Source organism: Typopeltis vanoorti, chromosome 10 (genome assembly GCF_054136105.1).
Source record: "Typopeltis vanoorti isolate ZY-2024b chromosome 10, IOZ_Tvanoo_1.0, whole genome shotgun sequence".
NCBI lineage: Eukaryota > Metazoa > Arthropoda > Arachnida > Uropygi > Thelyphonidae > Typopeltis > Typopeltis vanoorti.
The window spans coordinates 117,591,830-117,611,246 of NC_143558.1; the positions used below are offsets into that span (position 1 = coordinate 117,591,830).

General features: G+C 36.8%; 1 protein-coding gene across 2 annotated transcripts in view; it reads left to right on the top strand.

Annotated features, from left to right (window-relative positions):
- Positions 1-19,417, top strand: part of LOC150102729 (uncharacterized) — a 253,287-nt gene that overhangs the window by 59,533 nt on the left and 174,337 nt on the right. The window contains exon 4 of one of the 2 annotated variants that reach the window (XM_090399201.1): positions 15,845-15,969. The exons of the other annotated variant lie outside the window; for it this stretch is intronic. Within the exon in view, the coding sequence (XP_090255327.1) occupies positions 15,845-15,969 (125 nt within the window). The remainder of the gene's footprint in view (positions 1-15,844; positions 15,970-19,417) is intronic. 2 annotated transcript variants of the gene reach the window in all.

Here is a 19,417-nt window from a genome sequence, read left to right on the forward strand (position 1 = left end):
AAGGGTTTTAACTTTGCCTTAACCCCACGTTTCCTTCCAAAAATTGATATCATAGCACAACTAGAAAAAGGAATTAGAAATCTACCAGACAACATGGCAGATCTTATCCGTATTGAAAGTACAGCTTTACTATTAAAAAGCAGATTACCTCGTAGGAACTTACCTTACAATGAATATGTTTGCCTTAAAAATTTAAAGGATGACAAAAATATTGTCATAATAAAAGCGGATAAAGGTAACGCAACTGTCGTTTTAAATGCTACAGAATATGATAACAAAATGAAAAGTCTCCTGGAAGATACCAACACCTACAAACCCATAGACAGAGATCCGACTTGGCCTACACATAAAAAAAACAAACGATCTAATAAAAAAAGTGCCTCTCTGGACGGAAGAACTTAAAAAATGCTTACAATCAAAACATCCTTTGATACCAAGAATATATGGTGTTCCAAAGATCCACAAGACAGATATACCTTTAAGACCAATAGTAGATGGAAGAGATTCACCGACTTCCAACTTGGCGAAATACCTCACCAACATGATCTCACAACATATAGGATAAACATCTTCCTTCATAAAAAATAGTAAACATTTCATAGAAAAAGTGAAAGATATACATATCGGTCCAACAGACATCTTAGCAAGTCTCGACATTATCAGCTTGTTTACAAACGTCCCGAGACAAGAAATTTTGAATCTCCTAGAAGACCTCTTCCCTCCAGACATCATGAATCTTTTTAAACATTGTATAAACAATACCTTTTTCACCTATAAAGATAGAATCTGGGAACAAAAAGAAGGACTGGCCATGGGTTCATCATTATCACTGGTATTAGCAAACCTATTTATGGAAAAATTTGAAAACAGTGCTCTTAAGAATTACCATAAAAAACCAAAAATATGTCTACGCTATGTGGACGATATTTTCATCATATTCAGTGGAACAACAGATGAACTTATCAATTTCAAAGATTATCTCAACAATTTGCACAACACCATAAAATTCACTTTAGAACAAGAAAAAAATAAAAACTTCCTTTTCTGGATATTCTATTAGAAGTTAATGAAGAAAGTAAACTCTCCTTCTCGGTATATAGGAAGCCTACAAACACTGGAAGATTTCTAAATGCAACCTCACACCACCATCCTTCACAAAAAATAAGCTTAATTAAAACTCTTCGAGACAGAGCATACAATATCTCCAGCACACAAGAAAGATGTAATGAAGAACTAAAGTACTTAACACAAATCCTCCAACAGAATGGATATGAAACAAAAACCATCAAGAGAATCCTTAAAATGCCTCCAGTTAACAACACAATAAAACAGGATTACAAAAACGCAATCCCGCTTCCTTATATCAAAAATGTTACAGACAAGCTAGCCAAATTAATGAACAAACACAACATAAAAGTAGCCTTCCTTCCTATGGAGAAAATCTCAAGATTCCTACATCCACCGAAACCACCTCATCATCCTCTTAAAGAACCAGGAGTCTACAAAATCCATTGCTCTTGCAGGATTTGCTACGTAGGACAGACAGGAAGATCTGGAGAAATACGCATGGCTGAACACCAAAAAGACGTACAATACAAAAGAGAACAAAAAACAGGTCTTGCTTTCCATACCACTTCCACTGGACACGATGTACTCTGGCAAAAAACGACGATGTCATACATCGAAAACAATAGTTATATAAGAAAGTTTAAAGAAGCTGCTAATATGCTAAAAAACCCAACCCAATGCAATAAAAATCAAGGTTTAATTCTCCATCAAGTGTGGTCAGCTCTAATAAAAAATCTACCTCAATCTGAGCTCGGACTGTATGAATGAGAACAAGCACACGTGACATCATCCAGTATTGTTCAACGTGAATAACGTTATATATCTGCATTCTGTTATTTGAGTTTTATGAATAGCCAGACGGTTATGATTTGTATTTATTAATTCTCTTGTTTAAACTTTAAGTTATACCATTTACCCCCTAAAGATGTAAATCCTACGATTTACGAAACTTGTGGAGAACTATTATTTCAGTTTTTTATAGAACTGAATAATAAAAAAATGTGGTGTAATCACCGAAATATGTCTTTTGAACCAATTAGCCACAGAAGTTTATGCCAGCAATTCTTGCATTTGTCTCTGTATTCTCTAAGAGCACAAGCTGACTTATTTGACAGGAACTTTTGATACGCTTTCTTCTTTTCCTTCGCTGCCTCTTTAACTTCCTGTGTCCAGCTGGGAGTTCTGATTTTTTTATCTTTGCAGACAACCTCACCACATGCCTCTCTGGCAGAATCAATCAATGTTTTCTTCAGAGTTTGCCAGTGAATCTCCAAGGTTTGATTCCTGTTCTCAAATTCTTTCATTTTTTCTTCAATAATCTTTGTGTATTTTAGTCTACAGTTCACATCTGAGAGCTGCTCAACTTTTATTCGCTTTAAAACTTTCTTACATGTTATTCTTTTCAATATGAAATTCAATTTTATCCTGCTCAAGACTAAATAGTGATCACTTCCAATTTCAAATCCTCTGTCTGCACCAGGGAGAAAACATCACTATCAACAATAACGTAGTCAATGAGACTTTTCTTATTCCTTGCCTATTCTCTCAATGTGAATTTGTGCACATTTTTATGTTGGGACATGGTGTTAGTAATAACCAGTCCATGTCCTAAGCAGAAATCCAACAGATATTTGCCATTATTATTAGCTTTGCTCTTTTCTCCAAATTTTCCCAAAATATTTTTGTATGTCTCACAATCATTTCCTTTTTCATTGTGTCAGTTGCTTTTTGTAAAGCCTCAAAAAATTCCTCCACTTCTACCTTAGTAGAACCTTCTGTGGGACCATAGGCCACAAATAAGTCTCATTGTGCAGTTCCCCATTCTCGTATTTGCCCACATTACTCTACTTGAGACTGACTGCCATTGAAGAAGATTTGCCTCGTATTTTGTGTTGAATACTATGGCTACTCCTTCTTTTCCATGATTGTCATTGCCTGAATATAACATTTTGTATTTATTGCTCAGAAAGATCTCACCAGTTTTTTGTCTTTTTTGTTTCAGTCACCCCTATTATGTCGATCTGGTACTTATCTAATTCCTCAGCTAGCTCAATTTCTTTGCCATTCAGGCTTCTTACGTTGATAGTACCGATCTTTAACTTTGGTGATGTTGAGTTGGGGTTTGTTTTCAGATTTGTTCCAGTAGCTGACTTTTCACTGTTCGCCCTGGTTTCCTGGCGAAAACAACCGGGTGAAGCCCCAGCCGGCATGAAATTTTGTCATGTCGTACCATCATTTTTTATTTCGGTTAAACCATTAAGAATACAATTTGGTCGGCTAAACCTCAAATCGCCAGCTCATCCTCGTTCGTTTAGTATCCAAGTAGATACCCAATTGGGTGCACCACGAGAAGGTGAGGATTGGACATTAGGTCAGAAGCCCTGTTCTGTTCTCCGCATTCCTTTAAAGGCTGTGTGGAGGTCTCCTCTCAGTTATACAGCTTTGACACTTAATCACCCCATAATACATTTTATAATAAAATTAGTTTAATCCTTTATCCAAGTGTGAGAAAACAAAGTTTGTGCCTGAAGGTATCTTCAGGACTGGGGTAAGGTTTTACAACACCAGGGCAACTCGTTGCAAAGGTGGAGCAAGATACCAACACTCCTCTCTCAGTAACTCCTATAATGCAAAACACATCTCCTTGCAGATATGTCTAATGTTATGCATTAAGAGAAGGGCCACTACCCAGACTAGTTTCGACCTTTATTGAGGTCTCTTCAGTGGGAGCCAGGCCCAAGTGGAGATACCAGGCATAAGCATTAGCAGGTCATCTCTACCTATAGGGGTTGCCAAATGGTGTGCCACCCTTTTTTAATAAATTACTCTGGATTTAGAGAAAGATGTTGAAAGTTTATTTTTCACTTGGTTAGAGTATAATAAAATTAGTTTAATCCTTTATCCAAGTGTGAGCAAACCAGGTAGTTTGCTCCACCTTTGCAACGAGTTGCCCTGGTGTTGTACCACCTTACCCCAGATAATACCACAGTTGTACCACCTTACTCCTGAAGATACTTTCAGGCTCAAACTTTGTTTGCTCACACTTGGATAAAGGATTAAACTAATTTTATTATACTCTAACCAAGTGAAAAATAAACTTTCAACATCTTTCTCTAAATCCAGAGTAATTTATTAAAAAAGGGTGGCACACCATTTGGCAACCCCTATAGGTAGAGATGACCTGCTAATACTTATGCCTGGTATCTCCACTTGGGCCTGGCTCCCACTGAAGAGACCTCAATAAAGTTCGAAACTAGTCTTTGTAGTGGCCCTTCCCTTAATGCCTAACATTAGACATATCCGCAAGGAGATGTGTTTTGCATTATAGGAGATACTGTGATAGGAGTTTTGGTAGCTTGCTCCACCTTTGCAACGAGTTGCCCTGGTGTTGTACCACTTTACCCCAGTCATGAAGATACTTTCAGGCACAAACTTTGTTTGCTCACACTTGGATAAAGGATTAAACTAATTTTATTATACTCTAACCAAGTGAAAAATAAACTTTCAATACATTTTATGATATGAATAATAAATTTAAAATAATTTTATACCTATACCTCGTGATATCGCCTGTGCAAGAAATCTTGTTGATTTTACGAAAATCAACAAGATTTGTTGATTTTCATAAAAATAGCATCTAAATACTTTTGTGTTTCAAGCCTTTTAATGTCGACATTGATGATGTACCAAACCAACTACAGATGGAAGTTTTGGAATTACATCACAATGAAACATTAAAGAACTCATTTTTGTTAGATATCCAAAAATTTTATCGATGCTTACCAAAAAAATTTGAAGGATTAATCAGTTTTGCAAAGAAGATGATAGTTGCCCTTGGAAGCACATATTAAGGTTATAAAGTGGATATAGATATTTGACTAAGGGGAAACAATCATAAAAGTCACATTAAGCAGGGAGACACACACATATTGTGATGCAGAAACTAAATTTCTTTGTTTATGTGATAATTTTTCACAATCTGAGATGCACTCCTGATATGTGGAAAGCTGTTATTAGTTTGTTTTTTTTGCCAAGGGACATAAAAACAGTCTTTAAGACAGTGTGAGACCATCACTTTGCTTATTGGAGGCAACATGAAAAAATAACTAGGGTTTCCAGATTATTTAATCCTTAGTTCAAACTACAATGCTAATTCAAACTAAGGCTTTCATGGGAGCTGGTTGTTATGTAGAGGAGCATTCACTTCGATCCATAATGGCTAGCAGCACTTGGGCGATAAGCTTGTATATGATGAAAAAGAAAATATAGTGGGGTTTGATGGCAAACTTTGTGCTTCTTCGACCTTTTCCCCTTCCCTAAGCAGCTGGCTGTGTAGGGATTATCTCCTCTAGCAATTTTACAGGAATATTATTTTTGAATAAACATCCACTTAATTTTGCCTAGGCTGCTTCTTCCTGATATAACATCATTTTCATGCTCGATGTGTGTCAAAGATTTTGTGTTTCTAAAATTGTAAATTTTAGAAACACAAAATTAACACAACACATCCCTACTTATAACCTTAGTTTCAGGGAGTACTGCTGTCTTTTGTTAAAAAGGCGTGCTCTCAATGTTTTGTGGAGTAAGCGATTAGAAAAAATTAGCAAAAAAATTAAAAATTAAATTGGTTCTGTAAGGTAATGCAATATTTAAGTGAAGAAATTAGGCAAGGATCTTTATTTTATCCAGACATTAAAATTGTATTGTACAATAAAAAGAGAAAATAAAAATAATTTCTATATTTTTAGTTTATCCAATATAACTAAAATTCAGTTACCCAGTATAGATCAAGGAACTGCATTTCTTGTTATAGGGAACTGAGTCACAGCTATGAGCCTGAGATAATCTGATTAAGTGCTCTCTTCAGCGTGAGGGATTATCACACCTTCTAATGGACATGCTGGCTGAATTGCACTTCTTATCCATTTTCTTTCAACAGATAGCATGTTTCGTATCCAGATTTAGCTGGACGTCTATAGACGTCCTGGCCGGTTGGGAGGTTAAAAAGGAGATGCTCTCTTCCCCCTCCCCAAGAAAATTAAGTGGATGCTTGCTGATAATGGAATTCGCTTATACTTTTGGGCTGTTATAATTCTCACAAAGAGAGAACCATCATAATTTGTTTTTTCCTGTGAGCTGGTTATTAAAAATTTACCAGTACATAATGCTTATAGCCTTGGTATCAGGGGATAGAAATTTAGAAATGGGGGGGGGGGAGGACATCTTCTTTTATTAGAAAGGAGATGTCCCTCTTTTTTTTTTTTTTTTGTCCAAACTCTTTAAATCAGAATTGGAGGTATACACTGATCTTTGCTATAGTGCTAATAATAGGCTTTGGCAAAGATCAGTGTGAAGCACGACACTTTACTATCCAAATAAATTCAGAAAAGAAACAGCTTCCTCCATTGTAAGCAATTTATTTTTTTTATTGGCTTTAGTTTTCTGCCATTCTTGTAAAATAAAGGTTATTGAAAGGCAATTGTAACATTATTAATCATCAAAAAAAGGGTGAAAATTTTTTGGAAAAATTGTGATTGTGTGTACACTTTCACTGAAAATGCAATCTTCACTCACACCCAGGTTTAAGCTTAGAACAAAATACTATCCCATTAGCAATAGAAGAGAAGTTCCAATGACTCATTTTTGACAAAAAGCTTATATTTCTTATACACATTCTTCAACTTTAAACACTGAATATTCCTATCTTATCCTCTAGTATGGAGTGCAGATTAATGTTAATTTCTTAACCTGCATCTTTATATGTCTCCCAAGTGTCTTCCTTTCCTTCCCTAACCACCCTAAATGGACTAGCATTTTTTTCCTTATGTTAAGAAGGTTCAACATGACACACACACACGCACACACATATCAGACTGCCATTCATCCATTTCATAGGCACATGAATGACACAACAAGGCATTTATTATTATTACACTCTCTACGGAGTCAGCAGACTCATCGTGGGTGGTTCATTAACTGACAACATATTTATCATATAGAATCTTAAAATCCTTAATGCTCTTTGCATTAACAACACATTCTGGTAATGCGTTCCATTCACTGAGATTTCTCCATGTAAAAAATCTACTTTTCACACTTCTCTTCACCACACCTTTATATAACTTCCAGGGATGACCTCTGGTTCTTCCCTTCTCACCATCTACTCTTTTTTATAATCCCCTCTGGATTAATCTGATAAATTTTCTCAGTAACTTAAATGTCTCTATCATATCACCTCTCTTCCTCCTATCCACAAAACTCTGTAATCCACATCCCTTCAACCTCTCTCCATAGGCAGCATTCCAAAGTCCTGACATTGTCATAGTCACTGGCTCCTCTCCAGTGTCTTCACATCACAGTGAAAACCAGGTGACCAGATTTGAGCACAATAGTCCAAGTGTGGTCTGACCAGTGCTTTATACAGTGGCACAACCACTTCTTTATCCCTACATGTTAGAGTACTTCTTATCATAGCAGCACTATGATGTGCAGCCTTTGCAGCACTAGCAATATGCCCTCTAAACTTCGGTCTACTGTCCACTATTACCCAAATCTCTAATCTCATCCATTTCGTGCAGTACAGCACCACCAAAATGCACCTTGCATTTATTGATATTAAAACTACAACCTCACTCCTTTGTCCAAGTAAAAAGTCCATTCAAATCTTCCTGAAGGGAATTAACATCAGCAGTGCTACTTATAATTCTTCCCAACATTGCATCATCAGCAAACAACTGAAGATCCCCAGTCAGACTACATGATATATGGTTTACAAACAAATTAAACAGATAGGGGCCCAAGAACCACTGGTTATCCACTTTTTTTGAGACACTGCTCCATCATACACAATCTGCTGTAAATTAAAGATACCCAAAAATTATATATTTGGTTTAATTCTTTATTCAAGTGTATGCAAACAAGTTTGCACTTGAACTATTTTCAGGACTGGGACAACTTATATAAAGATGCTAATGACTTCACATCACTTGTCTTAGTATCCCATAATGCGAAGTACACTCCTTGCAGACATGTATAATGCTATGCATTATGGGAAGGGTTACTACCCAGACTGGTTTCAACCTTTATTGAGGTTTCATCAGTGGGAGCCAGACCCAGAAGATGATGAGACCTCAATAATGGTTGAAACCTGTCTGGCTAGTGACCCTTCCCATACTGCATTGCATTATGGGATACTAAAGCAAGTGATGTGAAATCATTAGCTTCTTTATACAAGTTACCCCAGTCCTGAAAATAGTTCAGGCACAAACTTGTTTGCATACACTTGGATAAAGGATTAAACCAAGTATATAATTTCTTGGTATCTTTAATTTATAGTATAACCAAGAAAAATGTCCAACACAACCTGCTGGTAGCATTCAGACAGCCAATCTCTGATCCATCTAACCAATATACTATCTATTCCCATCCTCTGCAGCATCATTGAAAGAGACCAGATGAAGGTTCCTCACTTCACTGATTGGAATCGAATTCAGGTCTTTCTGACCAAAGGGCTTCGTCTATAATAACTGAGCTACAGCAGCTACCTAAACATTTGACAATCGATAATCTCTGCATTCCCTGGCCTATAACAGCATCCTATCAGATATACTAACCTGTTTATTTCAACTTCACACTACACAGATTCAAAATCTGTGCATGCACTATCAACTTCCACACTTTGCGGATACAATTCCTCTGCAAACACTAACAGCACTCCCCTTTCTGTTTTCACATTTCTGTCCTTCTGGAAAATTATATATCCTTCTATTTCTATTTATGTAGACATTTTTATCTACACTTAACATGATAATTTCCAAAGTGGGAGGTTAGTCCTCCACTTCCTGTCACTCTGCAAGCTGAGTTACTATGAGTGACAGTTGTTCACAGAGTGGCGCATTCTGAATTTTTAGCAGTCTGTATAGACAGTTTGATATCTAAGTGACCAGATTGGATTCACTACTGTTTTTCCTAATACCGTTGAGCTGCATGCCATACATCTTGCACTTGAAAACTGCTAACCAAAATTGCATGATTTATGTATACTCTTGATTTCTTTATTGCCATTACATAATGTTTTTTGGTATACAACCCCACATCCGTGACCCTATGAACATCTACACTTAATTTGTAAAGGCAGTAAATGATGATATACTATACATTTGTGCTTGATCCTTGGGCACATTTGAATCAATGGAAATGAGACTGCAGATGAATAAATTTTATTCACATATTGTTTGTCAGTCTTCTGCACAGACAATTAACAAAAGTAATAAAATTAACTGGTCAGTGGTAGTCATGATGGAGAAGAACCAAAAAAATTCCACAACATTGAGACTGATTAAGCAGTTCCATTCCGGTGTACATCGGAACAAAAGAGAGAAAGTTATTTTACTAGTCTTTGCATAGGGCACAAATCTTACATTTCTTTTTTACCATGAGCCAGTGCTGTTGGACAGCACTGATCCTCATGACACTTGCAACTTGTGGAACAAAATTTTGCAGTCTCAGATGAAGAATGAAACATTTCATTTCTGAATTTTCTTCTTATCATTTGAAGTAGAAACATTCTGCAGTCCCTAAGTTTTATTAATCAATGGCATATGATTGATTATAAGCATTTATATAAGAATAATGTGTACATTATTCTTATATATGTATGTTTATTTTATCCTCTCAGTATATGTTTTTCCTTATGGAAAAACATTTTACATGCTAATTTAAACTAGTTAGCAATGTGTGCTCTTGCTGGTGTGTTGGCACTGCCAAAATATGCTTCTTTACAGTTTTTAATATATATATGCAAGGCAAGATGTATTGGATTACATTCACTAGATGTGATTAATATTCCAATATACATTTAAAATCACTAACATCAAAGAATAACTCCATATGAATTTACATGATTGACATAATAAAAATGCACTTTGATCTTGTTAAGTATTAGTTATTATTGTCTGATTTTAACAAAAATTGAAATTATTTGGCATTCTTTCCTGAACATCTGTTTCTCATTTGAGTTTTCATGCAGATTTTGCTGGCCTGGCCAACAGTATAACACTCACTCCATCCAGTGAACTGCAGGTTCATATTCTGCTTGGAGGGATGGAGGATCTTTGGGGATGTCTTTAGAAGGTAGCTGAATTTCATTCCCTGATTTGGGACCACCATTCTTCTTACTGGAAACCTCAACAGAGGGGAGGATGAAAAAAGTTCTGCATTTAGTCTCAAGATAATTCTAGATAACCAATTCACTATTAATGTTGATAGGTTTACAATCTGTCATGAGAATTCATATGAAAAAAGATGAATGGATATGATGAAGCTAATAGGTGCTGTCGGCTTGTGAATGCAAGAAAAAAGTGACTTCAGTTGTACGTATTTTTCACCTCATTTATAATGTGTGGAAGAACGACATTGTGGGATAAAAATGAGAATAGAGTGACTGATGCAGAGGACATAGTGGAATTGTTCAATGAACACTTTATTGGAGTATTTCATCCTGGAGGAATCAATTTTAATACTAGAGGGATAGGGCAGGTTCGAGGTTTAGAGGTGCAGGAGGCAAGTGTGTTCCACATACTGAGTACTCTGGATGTTAGTAAAGCAGTGGGACTGCATGGTATTTCACCCCGAGTTTTGAGAGAATGTGCTAAGGAACTGATAGTGCCTTTGACCTGTCTTTTCAATGAAAGTCTGGCTGTGGGAAAGGTGCCCATTGAATGGAAGGGAGGTAAGATAGTGCCATTGCATAAGGTCGGTAGCAGACTAGAAGTGTCTAGTTATAGGCCAGTTTGTGTGTCATCAGTAGTTAAGATCTTGGAGAAAGTAGTAAGGGACCATATACAGCATTGGGTGGATGAGGGTAATGTTATTAGTGAGAGTCAACATGGATTTGTGAAGGGGGTACTCTTGTTTTAGCAATATGCTAGCCTTTTATGATAAAGTTACAAGAGCATTAGATGAGGGAAAGACATATACTGCCATTTTCCTAGACTTAGCAAAGGCATTTGACAGGGTGCCACATGATAAACTGATATTCAAGTTGCAGTACATGGGTCTGGATGTCAGATTGGTCAACTGGATTCAGGATTGGCTGTCCGATAGGTATCAGAGAGTTGTGTATGGTGGAGCAGTATCAAAGAGGCAGAAGGTTACAAGTGGTGTTCCACAGGGCTCAGTGCTGGAACCTATATTGTTTAACCTTTATATCAATGGCATTGTCCGTGGATTGCAAGAGGATATTCAGTTGTTTGTGGATGATGCGAAGCTGAGAAGGGTTATTAGTAATAGTGGAGATGTGGTAGCCCTGCAAGAGGATTTGAATAAGCTAGATAGATGGGCAAATGAATGGGGGTGTCGGTTTAATGCAGCAAAATGTAAGGTCTTGAGGTTTGGGAAACATCGATGGGAGACTGCATACTCTATGGGAGGAGTTATACTGCAGGAAGTAGGGGAGACAAGAGATCTGGGGTTGATGATTGATAGAAATCTGAAATTTAGGGGACATACTGCAAAGGTGGTGAAGGTAACACAGAGGATTGCTGCAATAATGAGATGGACACTGACCTGCAGAGATAAAAGTTATCATTCCATTGTATAAGACCCTGATCAGACCACACTTGGACTATTGTTCTCAGATTTGGTCCCCAGGATTTGAAGGGGATAAATTTACTGTGGAAAGGGTACAAAGGCAGATAACAAAGATGGTTTCAGGACTGTACAATGATAGTTATGAGGATCGGCTGAGGGAATGTGGACTGCAGAGTTTGGTGGATAGAAGAAGGAGAGGTGATATGATTGAGACTTTTAAACTGTTGAGAGGTGGTTACAGGGTTGACACTGGGGAGTTCTTTCACTTGGGTGAACAGCAGGAAGGAGTGATGACAAGAGGCCATCCCTGGAAGTTAAGAAAAGAAACTGTGAGCAAGAGGGTGAGGAGTTGTTTCTTTGCATGGAGGGTGGTTGAACCATGGAATGCATTGCCTGATGGAGTGGTAAGAGCGAGAACGGTCAGTGAGTTCAAGGAGTGGTATGATAGACTTTGTGTTTTTTTGGGGGGGGGGGGGGACCTTTCCTCGATGAGTCTTGATAGACTTTGTGTTTCTTAGGAAGGTCCTCCCACAATGAGTCTTTTGACTCCATGGAGGCCTGAATAACAATAATAATATATATATTATACCAATTCCACATGTGAGAGTTTGCAAGACTAAAAGCTCATTAGCACCATCTCTGGGTGAGTCGTCAAGATGAAAGAAGGAACCTGTTATGTTTTTTTAACAACTGAAAGTCATATCCCTTAAGAAAAACTGTGGGCAGGACTTTTCCTGAGTGTAGAAGTAGAATATATGAGCATTTCAAGGTTGGTCCCATGAAAATGGACAAATGTTATATGCAAAACCATGCATAGCAATTTTAGGTTAGTAACAGATGGTTATGAATAGGAGAAATAGAATGAATGAAAGGGCAGAGCCTTTGAGGTATTGTTCCATCGGTGGGGGAATCAATGAAAGAAAGCCATTTACCATGATATGCAGTGAACAGCCAAAGAGGAAATTGCTAATCCAGTTGCAGTGATTGATAGCAGACCATAGGATGGTAATTTGGTAAGTAGACTTTTATTCCAGATCTAGTCAAGCCATTAAAATTCTAGAGCTCCCACATAATTTTCACCAAACCTTTTCAAAATGATGATAAGTAGGCTTTTGTGCCTGACCTGATCAAAAGACATGGAGATGTGTAGAACAATCACATGGTTTTCACTAAGCCTTTCCAAATTCAAGAAGATCTGTGGACCAAGAGTAATGGGATCCATATTGGTAGTCACAGATTAACTGGTTGACTTTTGGTGGTTGAAGGAATAGATTGTGCAATGACTTCCTCCATTATTTTTGATAGAACTGAGGTGAGTGCAGAAGGATGGGTGGCTGACTTTTGTTTTCTTTGTTTAGATTGAATACAAACAAGCTAGTTTTCATGCTGAAGGGTAGATGCCAGATGAATATGTGAGATTGTAAAGATTAAACAGGATGGTATCCATCTGTTCAGGGTTATTCTGACGTGTTTTTAACAAAAGTTCAGAGGCATGCATGTAGTTCTTGGTAATGCTGAGATACATTACATTGATCACTGATGTAAGGCTTTAGGAGGAAAAAGAATAGTGGCAGGAGATTAGCATTAATTTTGATGATGTTGCAATGGTACCAAATGGATGTGATAGAAGTAGAAACACAGTTTGAAAAAAGTTGCACCCAGTGGTCTTTATGAGAGAACAGAAGGCACGATTGCACTTGAATAGAAGACAAGTTTGTTACACTAGTCCCTTTCAAAGTCAGATTTGGATTGGTTGATGATCTTTTTGCAGCTACTGCATGCTGCCTTAGCAGCTGAATGGGATGCTTGAGTTCTGTTTTTAAGCCACTTACAATATGCAGAATTTTTTCTTGAACTGCTTTGGGATACTTCTTGGTAAACCATGGTTTTGGATAGTGAACGCTTCCATTCCAGTAAGCATTATTTCAGCTATTTGGCTGGAGCAGGTGTCTAAAGACTAAAAACAGTAGTCAGCTCAAGGAATGGAGGAGGAGGAGGAAGATTTGTGGTCGTTAAGCCTTATAATAGTGCCATTACTGTTATACGGCTTAAGGACTACAAATCTGAGAGTGATGGAATGAAGGTCATTCTACTAGATTATGGTCTGAATTATTAAGAGGAGAGCTTACACTTAGTGTATTTATCAGGTGAACTTGTTAAGAAGAGATTATGGATGGGAAGAGAGGATTATTGGGTATTCTGGTAAGGATACCAAATAATCATTTTTTTCACAAATTGACAATTTGTGAAAGACAGTTACTGATGGTGAAATCTTCTACTAGCTTGAACAGTAGAATTGGAGAAAGGGAGCCATTCTTAGTTGTGAATGTCCAGCTAGAAAGAAGATTTCACTGTTTGAGTATTTGCACTATAGATTACGACACTTCACAGATAGTGGAAAAGGATATAGAAGTTATTAGAGTTTGGAGAGCATGTGTGGAATAAACATAACTGGTTGGACGTGGAAATTTTGAGCTACACCAGGTTTCAAGGTTTGATATTCTCTGGCAGGAGATGTTGAACTTAAAAATCTACAGGTTCTACCTTTGTGACCAAAGGAATTGTGCTAGTGAGATTCTGTTAAGAATAATACATCATTTTGGATATCTGCAAGTCGTAGTGCACATTATTTAAATTTGCATTGAGACCCATGACTTTGATAGACAGGAAGTTGAAGTTCAAGGGCCATATAGCAAAGATTTCAAATACAACTTAGAGGATAATTACATTGCTAAAATGAACCTTGACATATGAAGATAAGGAAGTTATTTCGCCTCTTTACAAAGCCTTGATAAGACCTCACTTGAACTATTTTGCATGGATCTAGTCTCCTGTTTTCATATTTTTGTATACTAGTAGTCAAAAGGTACACCTTATTATTAAAATACTTTGGATTAGAGAAACTTGTTGCAAGTTTTTCCACTTGATTATACTATAAATTAAAGATACCAAGAAATTTTATTCTTGGTTTAATCCTTTATTCAGACTCTTGGTAACCAAGTGGAAAAACTTGCAACAACTATCTCTAATCCAGAGTATTTTAATAATAAGGTGTGACACCTTTTGGTTACTCGTATATAAAAATATGACTTCTGCATTACTTCAACCTTAGTATCACCTTTGGGTCTGCCTCCCACTGATGAGACCTCAATAAAGGTCGAAGCTGGTCTGGATAGTGACCCTTCCCATAATGCATAGCATTATACATGTCTGCAAGGAGATGTGCTTTGCATTATGGGATACTAAGGCAAGTGATGTGAAGTCATTAGCTTCTTTATACGAGTTGCCAGTCCTGAAAATAGTTCACATGCACACTTGTTTGCAAGCATGAAACCAAGAATATAATTTCTTGGTATCTTTAATTTATAGTATAACCAAGTGGAAAAACTTGCAACAACTGCTTAAGTTGTTTGGGAACATCATGCATATCTAAACTCAGTCTGCAATAAAATCACTGAGATGTATGTGTGTTATTTGACCTTTCAATCACTACAGTCTTATACTAAGCTGTCATCCCCAGTATCACCTATTTCATTCTTCGTGAGATAATTTACGTATATTAATTATCAAACAACTAAATACATGTATATATATATTTATTTATTTAAAAAAAAAGCAGCTAGTGATTTGGCAACGGTGTTGTATTTAGATGCTTAAAAATGATGATATTTTGACAACAGCAGCATCAGCAGTGTTGCAACAGATGTGACATTGTCTTGCATCTGCCATTTATTAAACTATTTTTTCATACCTTTGTAGTACAGTGAACAGTGACAACACTTTTTGGTGTCAAGCCCTGGCTGTGAATCCCAATTAGAATACACAAGGAGTCTTTATAAGAATTTTTTATCTGAAGTAATTTAACTAGTCAAGTAATAGGATTTTTCATACCACAAAAGCAGTCAAAGCTGCTAAAGAACACACAGAGTGAAAAGGTATTGCAGACTTTATCATAGGATTAACTTTTCTATCGCAACATTACTTAAGTTTATATGAGGTTTCTTGGTAGTGACAGGGCTTTGAGACTAACACATTTAATGGGAACATAAAATGATATATAATTTTCTCTCCCTTTCAGCTCTTCAGAACTCATGCTTGCTATTAAAGTAATTCTTATTTTTCTTTATATCTTTGATATGTAAGTTTCATAGAAATATACATTTATATGAATTTATTTTACTTTCAGAAATGTTTCTATTGTAAAATGGCTGGTGCAACCATTAGGTGTGAAGTGAAAAAATGCTGCAGGACCTTTCACTTACCTTGTGGTATCAAGAATAACAGTATGCACCAGTTTTATGGGGCATTTGTGTGGGTAAAAATTATTAGTTTATTGCTAGTAATTATTTTAGTCTTTAGGCAAAATTAACTTAAAAATTAATTTGAATGAATATTGGATTAAAAATATATTTGTACCTGGATATAAGTAGAAACATGCTACTTGGAAAGAAGTCTACAGACACCATACTTGAGGTCTAACAGATAAGCTTAGGTGTTGATGGTTATTCATGACTTATTTTTCACGGTATTAACAACACCACAAACACTTTTATCAACAAAGATGATTTATTAACGCTTATATTTCGCTGATTTTCAACTCAGCATCATCAGAGCACAACACACCTGTAAACGCGACAGTGAGTGAGTGAAACAATATAATTGCAAAAGACAAAAGATCTAAAGTCCTATTTTTGGCAAGTTGGGACTGGCAGACCAAAGCGTGGTCTGCCAGTCCCGACTTGCCATAGTAATAGTAGCGAATGTATCTTTCATGTTCTTCCAGGCGGATGTTCGCTGATCTTCCTGTTTGCCCATAATAGGCCAAGTCACAGTCACATGGAACTTCATACACTCCTGGGTGTGCTAAAGGGTGAAATTTATCCTTAGGCAAGCGGATCAGAGTTGCCAGCTTGACATTAGGTTTGAAGGTGGTGCGAAGGCCATGTTTCAACAATACTTTGGCTATCTTTTCTGATATACCTCTGATATAGGGAATAGAAATGGTCATTTTGTATTCTTGTGTATTAGGGGAGGGCAGAGTACTGGGCCTATGTAGTATTTTATCTATTTTGTAAGGATTGTAGCCGTTGGCTAAGAACGTATGGCTTAGGTACTGGAGTTCAGTGGTCAGAGCTGTATCGTTAGAACAGATGGCTCTGGCTCTGTGTGTAAGTGTTTTTAAAATGCCGTACTGTTGGACTGGATGATGATGTGATTGTTTATGTAGGTATCTTCCTGTGTGTGTAGGCTTTCTGTAAATAGGAAAAGATAGTGATCCATCTGAAAGGCAGGTGACTAATGTGTCACGAAATGGTAAACAGTTATTTGATTCTTTTTCTACTTTTTCTACTGTGAAGTGAATTTTGGGGTGTTGGTTGTTTAAGTAGGTGACAAAAGCATCCAAAGTGTCTTGTCCATGGGGCCAGATGGCAAACACATCATCTACATAGCGCAACCACCCTTGTGGCTTGTATGTAGTTGTGGTAAGTACTTTGTTTTCAAAGTGTTCCATGTAAAAATTTGCTAACGGGGGAGAGAGGGGGAACCCATAGCAGTACCATTAATCTGTTTGTAGAATTTCCCCCCCATGTAAAGTAACCTGCATTCATGGTAAATTGAAATAATTCAAAAATATCTGGGGAAAATTTAGACTTGATTAAATCAAGAGTGTCTATAAGTGGTACATTGGTAAATAAGGAGGTGACATCGAAACTAACCATTATGTCTGAATTTTTTAGGATTAGATTTTTAACCAGTGTTTTGAAATGGATTGAATTTTTTACAAAAGTAGAGGAGTTGCCAGTAAGAGGGACAAGTGACTTAGCTAAATGCCGGGCCAGTTTATATGGGACTATCTATGCTATCAACTATGGGGCGTAGGGGAATATTAGTTTTGTGGATTTTTGGTAATCCATAAATACGGGGTGTTTTAACATGAATTGGTTTTATTTTCCTTATGATTTCTTTGGGCCATGATGTCACTTTTTTCAGTAATTTTCAGATTTTTTCTTTTGCGACATCGTAGGGTCTTGATGTATAATTTGATATGTGGAACTGTCACATATGAGATCTTGCATTTTTCTGTTATACTCTTCTTTATTCATGATAACTGTTGCATTTCCTTTATTGGCTTTTGTAATCTTTTTCTTATTGTGCTATCTTCTATCGAAGGTAAGCGACCATCTTGGCGAACAAACTGCGCTCTTGTGCTAATCTGAGCAGTTGTACACTGCTCTTTCCTGTCCACGTCTTGATGTTGTCAAACCATGATATTCTTTTTCTTCCTCTAGTTTCTTTGCCACCAATTCTTCCTATCAAAATAGTTTGTAGAAGTTGGTATTTGCTGTTTCTCATGATGTGGCCAAGATATGATGTTTTTCGTTTCTTGATTATTTGTACAAGATATTTAACTTTGCCAATGGATTTTAAGACATCTTCATTGGTAATTTTTTCTGTCCATGATATCTTTAGCATTCTTCTGTATAGCCACATCTCAAAGGCTTCGATTTTCTTGATGGTTGTCGCCTTCAATGTCCATGTTTCAACTCCATAGAGCAGAATAGACCACACGTAGCATTCTTTTGTAATAATAATATTTTTATTATTATATAACTTTTTAGAGCAGTTATTTGCTTACGTGGCATATTGCTTTTTGGAGGCTTAGCCTTGTTTATAATACTTGCTATATCTAGTTGCACGTTATTGGACATTGCTGGCAGAAGATTGTGGATACCCAGTTCTACTTTCATCATAATTTCGAGTTTATTATTGTTTGGGCGCGACGGCAAAGTTATGTCCTAAACTGAGAGCATTCTTAGCTTCTTCAGTGAGTGTTTCTAACGATAGGTTTATGACCACGTGGTCTCGTCGAAGTTGCAGTCGGGACTTCGTATGTTGGTGCTGTTCTAGGAGTTCAAATTTCTTTAGGTGTTTGCTTTTTACTTTTGTGAATTCTTTTTTTGCTGCAACTTCGGAGATGTGCTGTAGGACAGTCCATATTTCAGGATTTAACACGTTTATTAGTTCTTGTTGTAGAGCTGTTTAGCTTACTAAGCTCTATGCGAGTAGCGGCGATTTGTTTTCGAAGAAGCGCTAAACTCGCCCGTCGATAAATAATGTGCCTTTGCCGATTGCAACTTTTCTTTGAATTTCAGAAAAGATGGAATAATATCTTTGGCATGGCATCGTTTAAGGAAGGCTAACCGGTTCAATTTTCTGGACTATTTCAGTTTCAACTTACCGAACCGTCGTGCTTTGTAAACAATATCTTCTCCGTGCAGAATCATCAATCTAACAGATAAGCTTAGGTGTTGATGGTTATTCGTGACTCATTTTTCACGGTATTAACAACACCACAAACACTTTTATCAACAAAGATGTTTTATTAACGCTTATATTTCGCTGATTTTCAACTCAGCATCATCAGAGCACAACACATTTGTATACGCAACAGTGAGAGAATGAAACAATATAATTGCAAAAGACAAAAGATCTAAAGTCCTATTTTTGGCGCCCTCTAACGGAAAAAAAAAAAAAACCACAGTTATCCAGGAGTTTTTCTTAGGATAACCATCTCCCAACCTGTGGGAACTAAAAACCAGTGAAGCTGTGTACAGAAAAACCACAAGATGGTTACTGTGGCTTTCTTTTGTTATGGGCTGTCAGGATTTTTTTGGCAAATTAATGCAACCATATTTGTTAAGGTTGGGAGAATTCTTCAGCCATTGTGGACTCAAAAAATAATCTTTCAGATTTATAA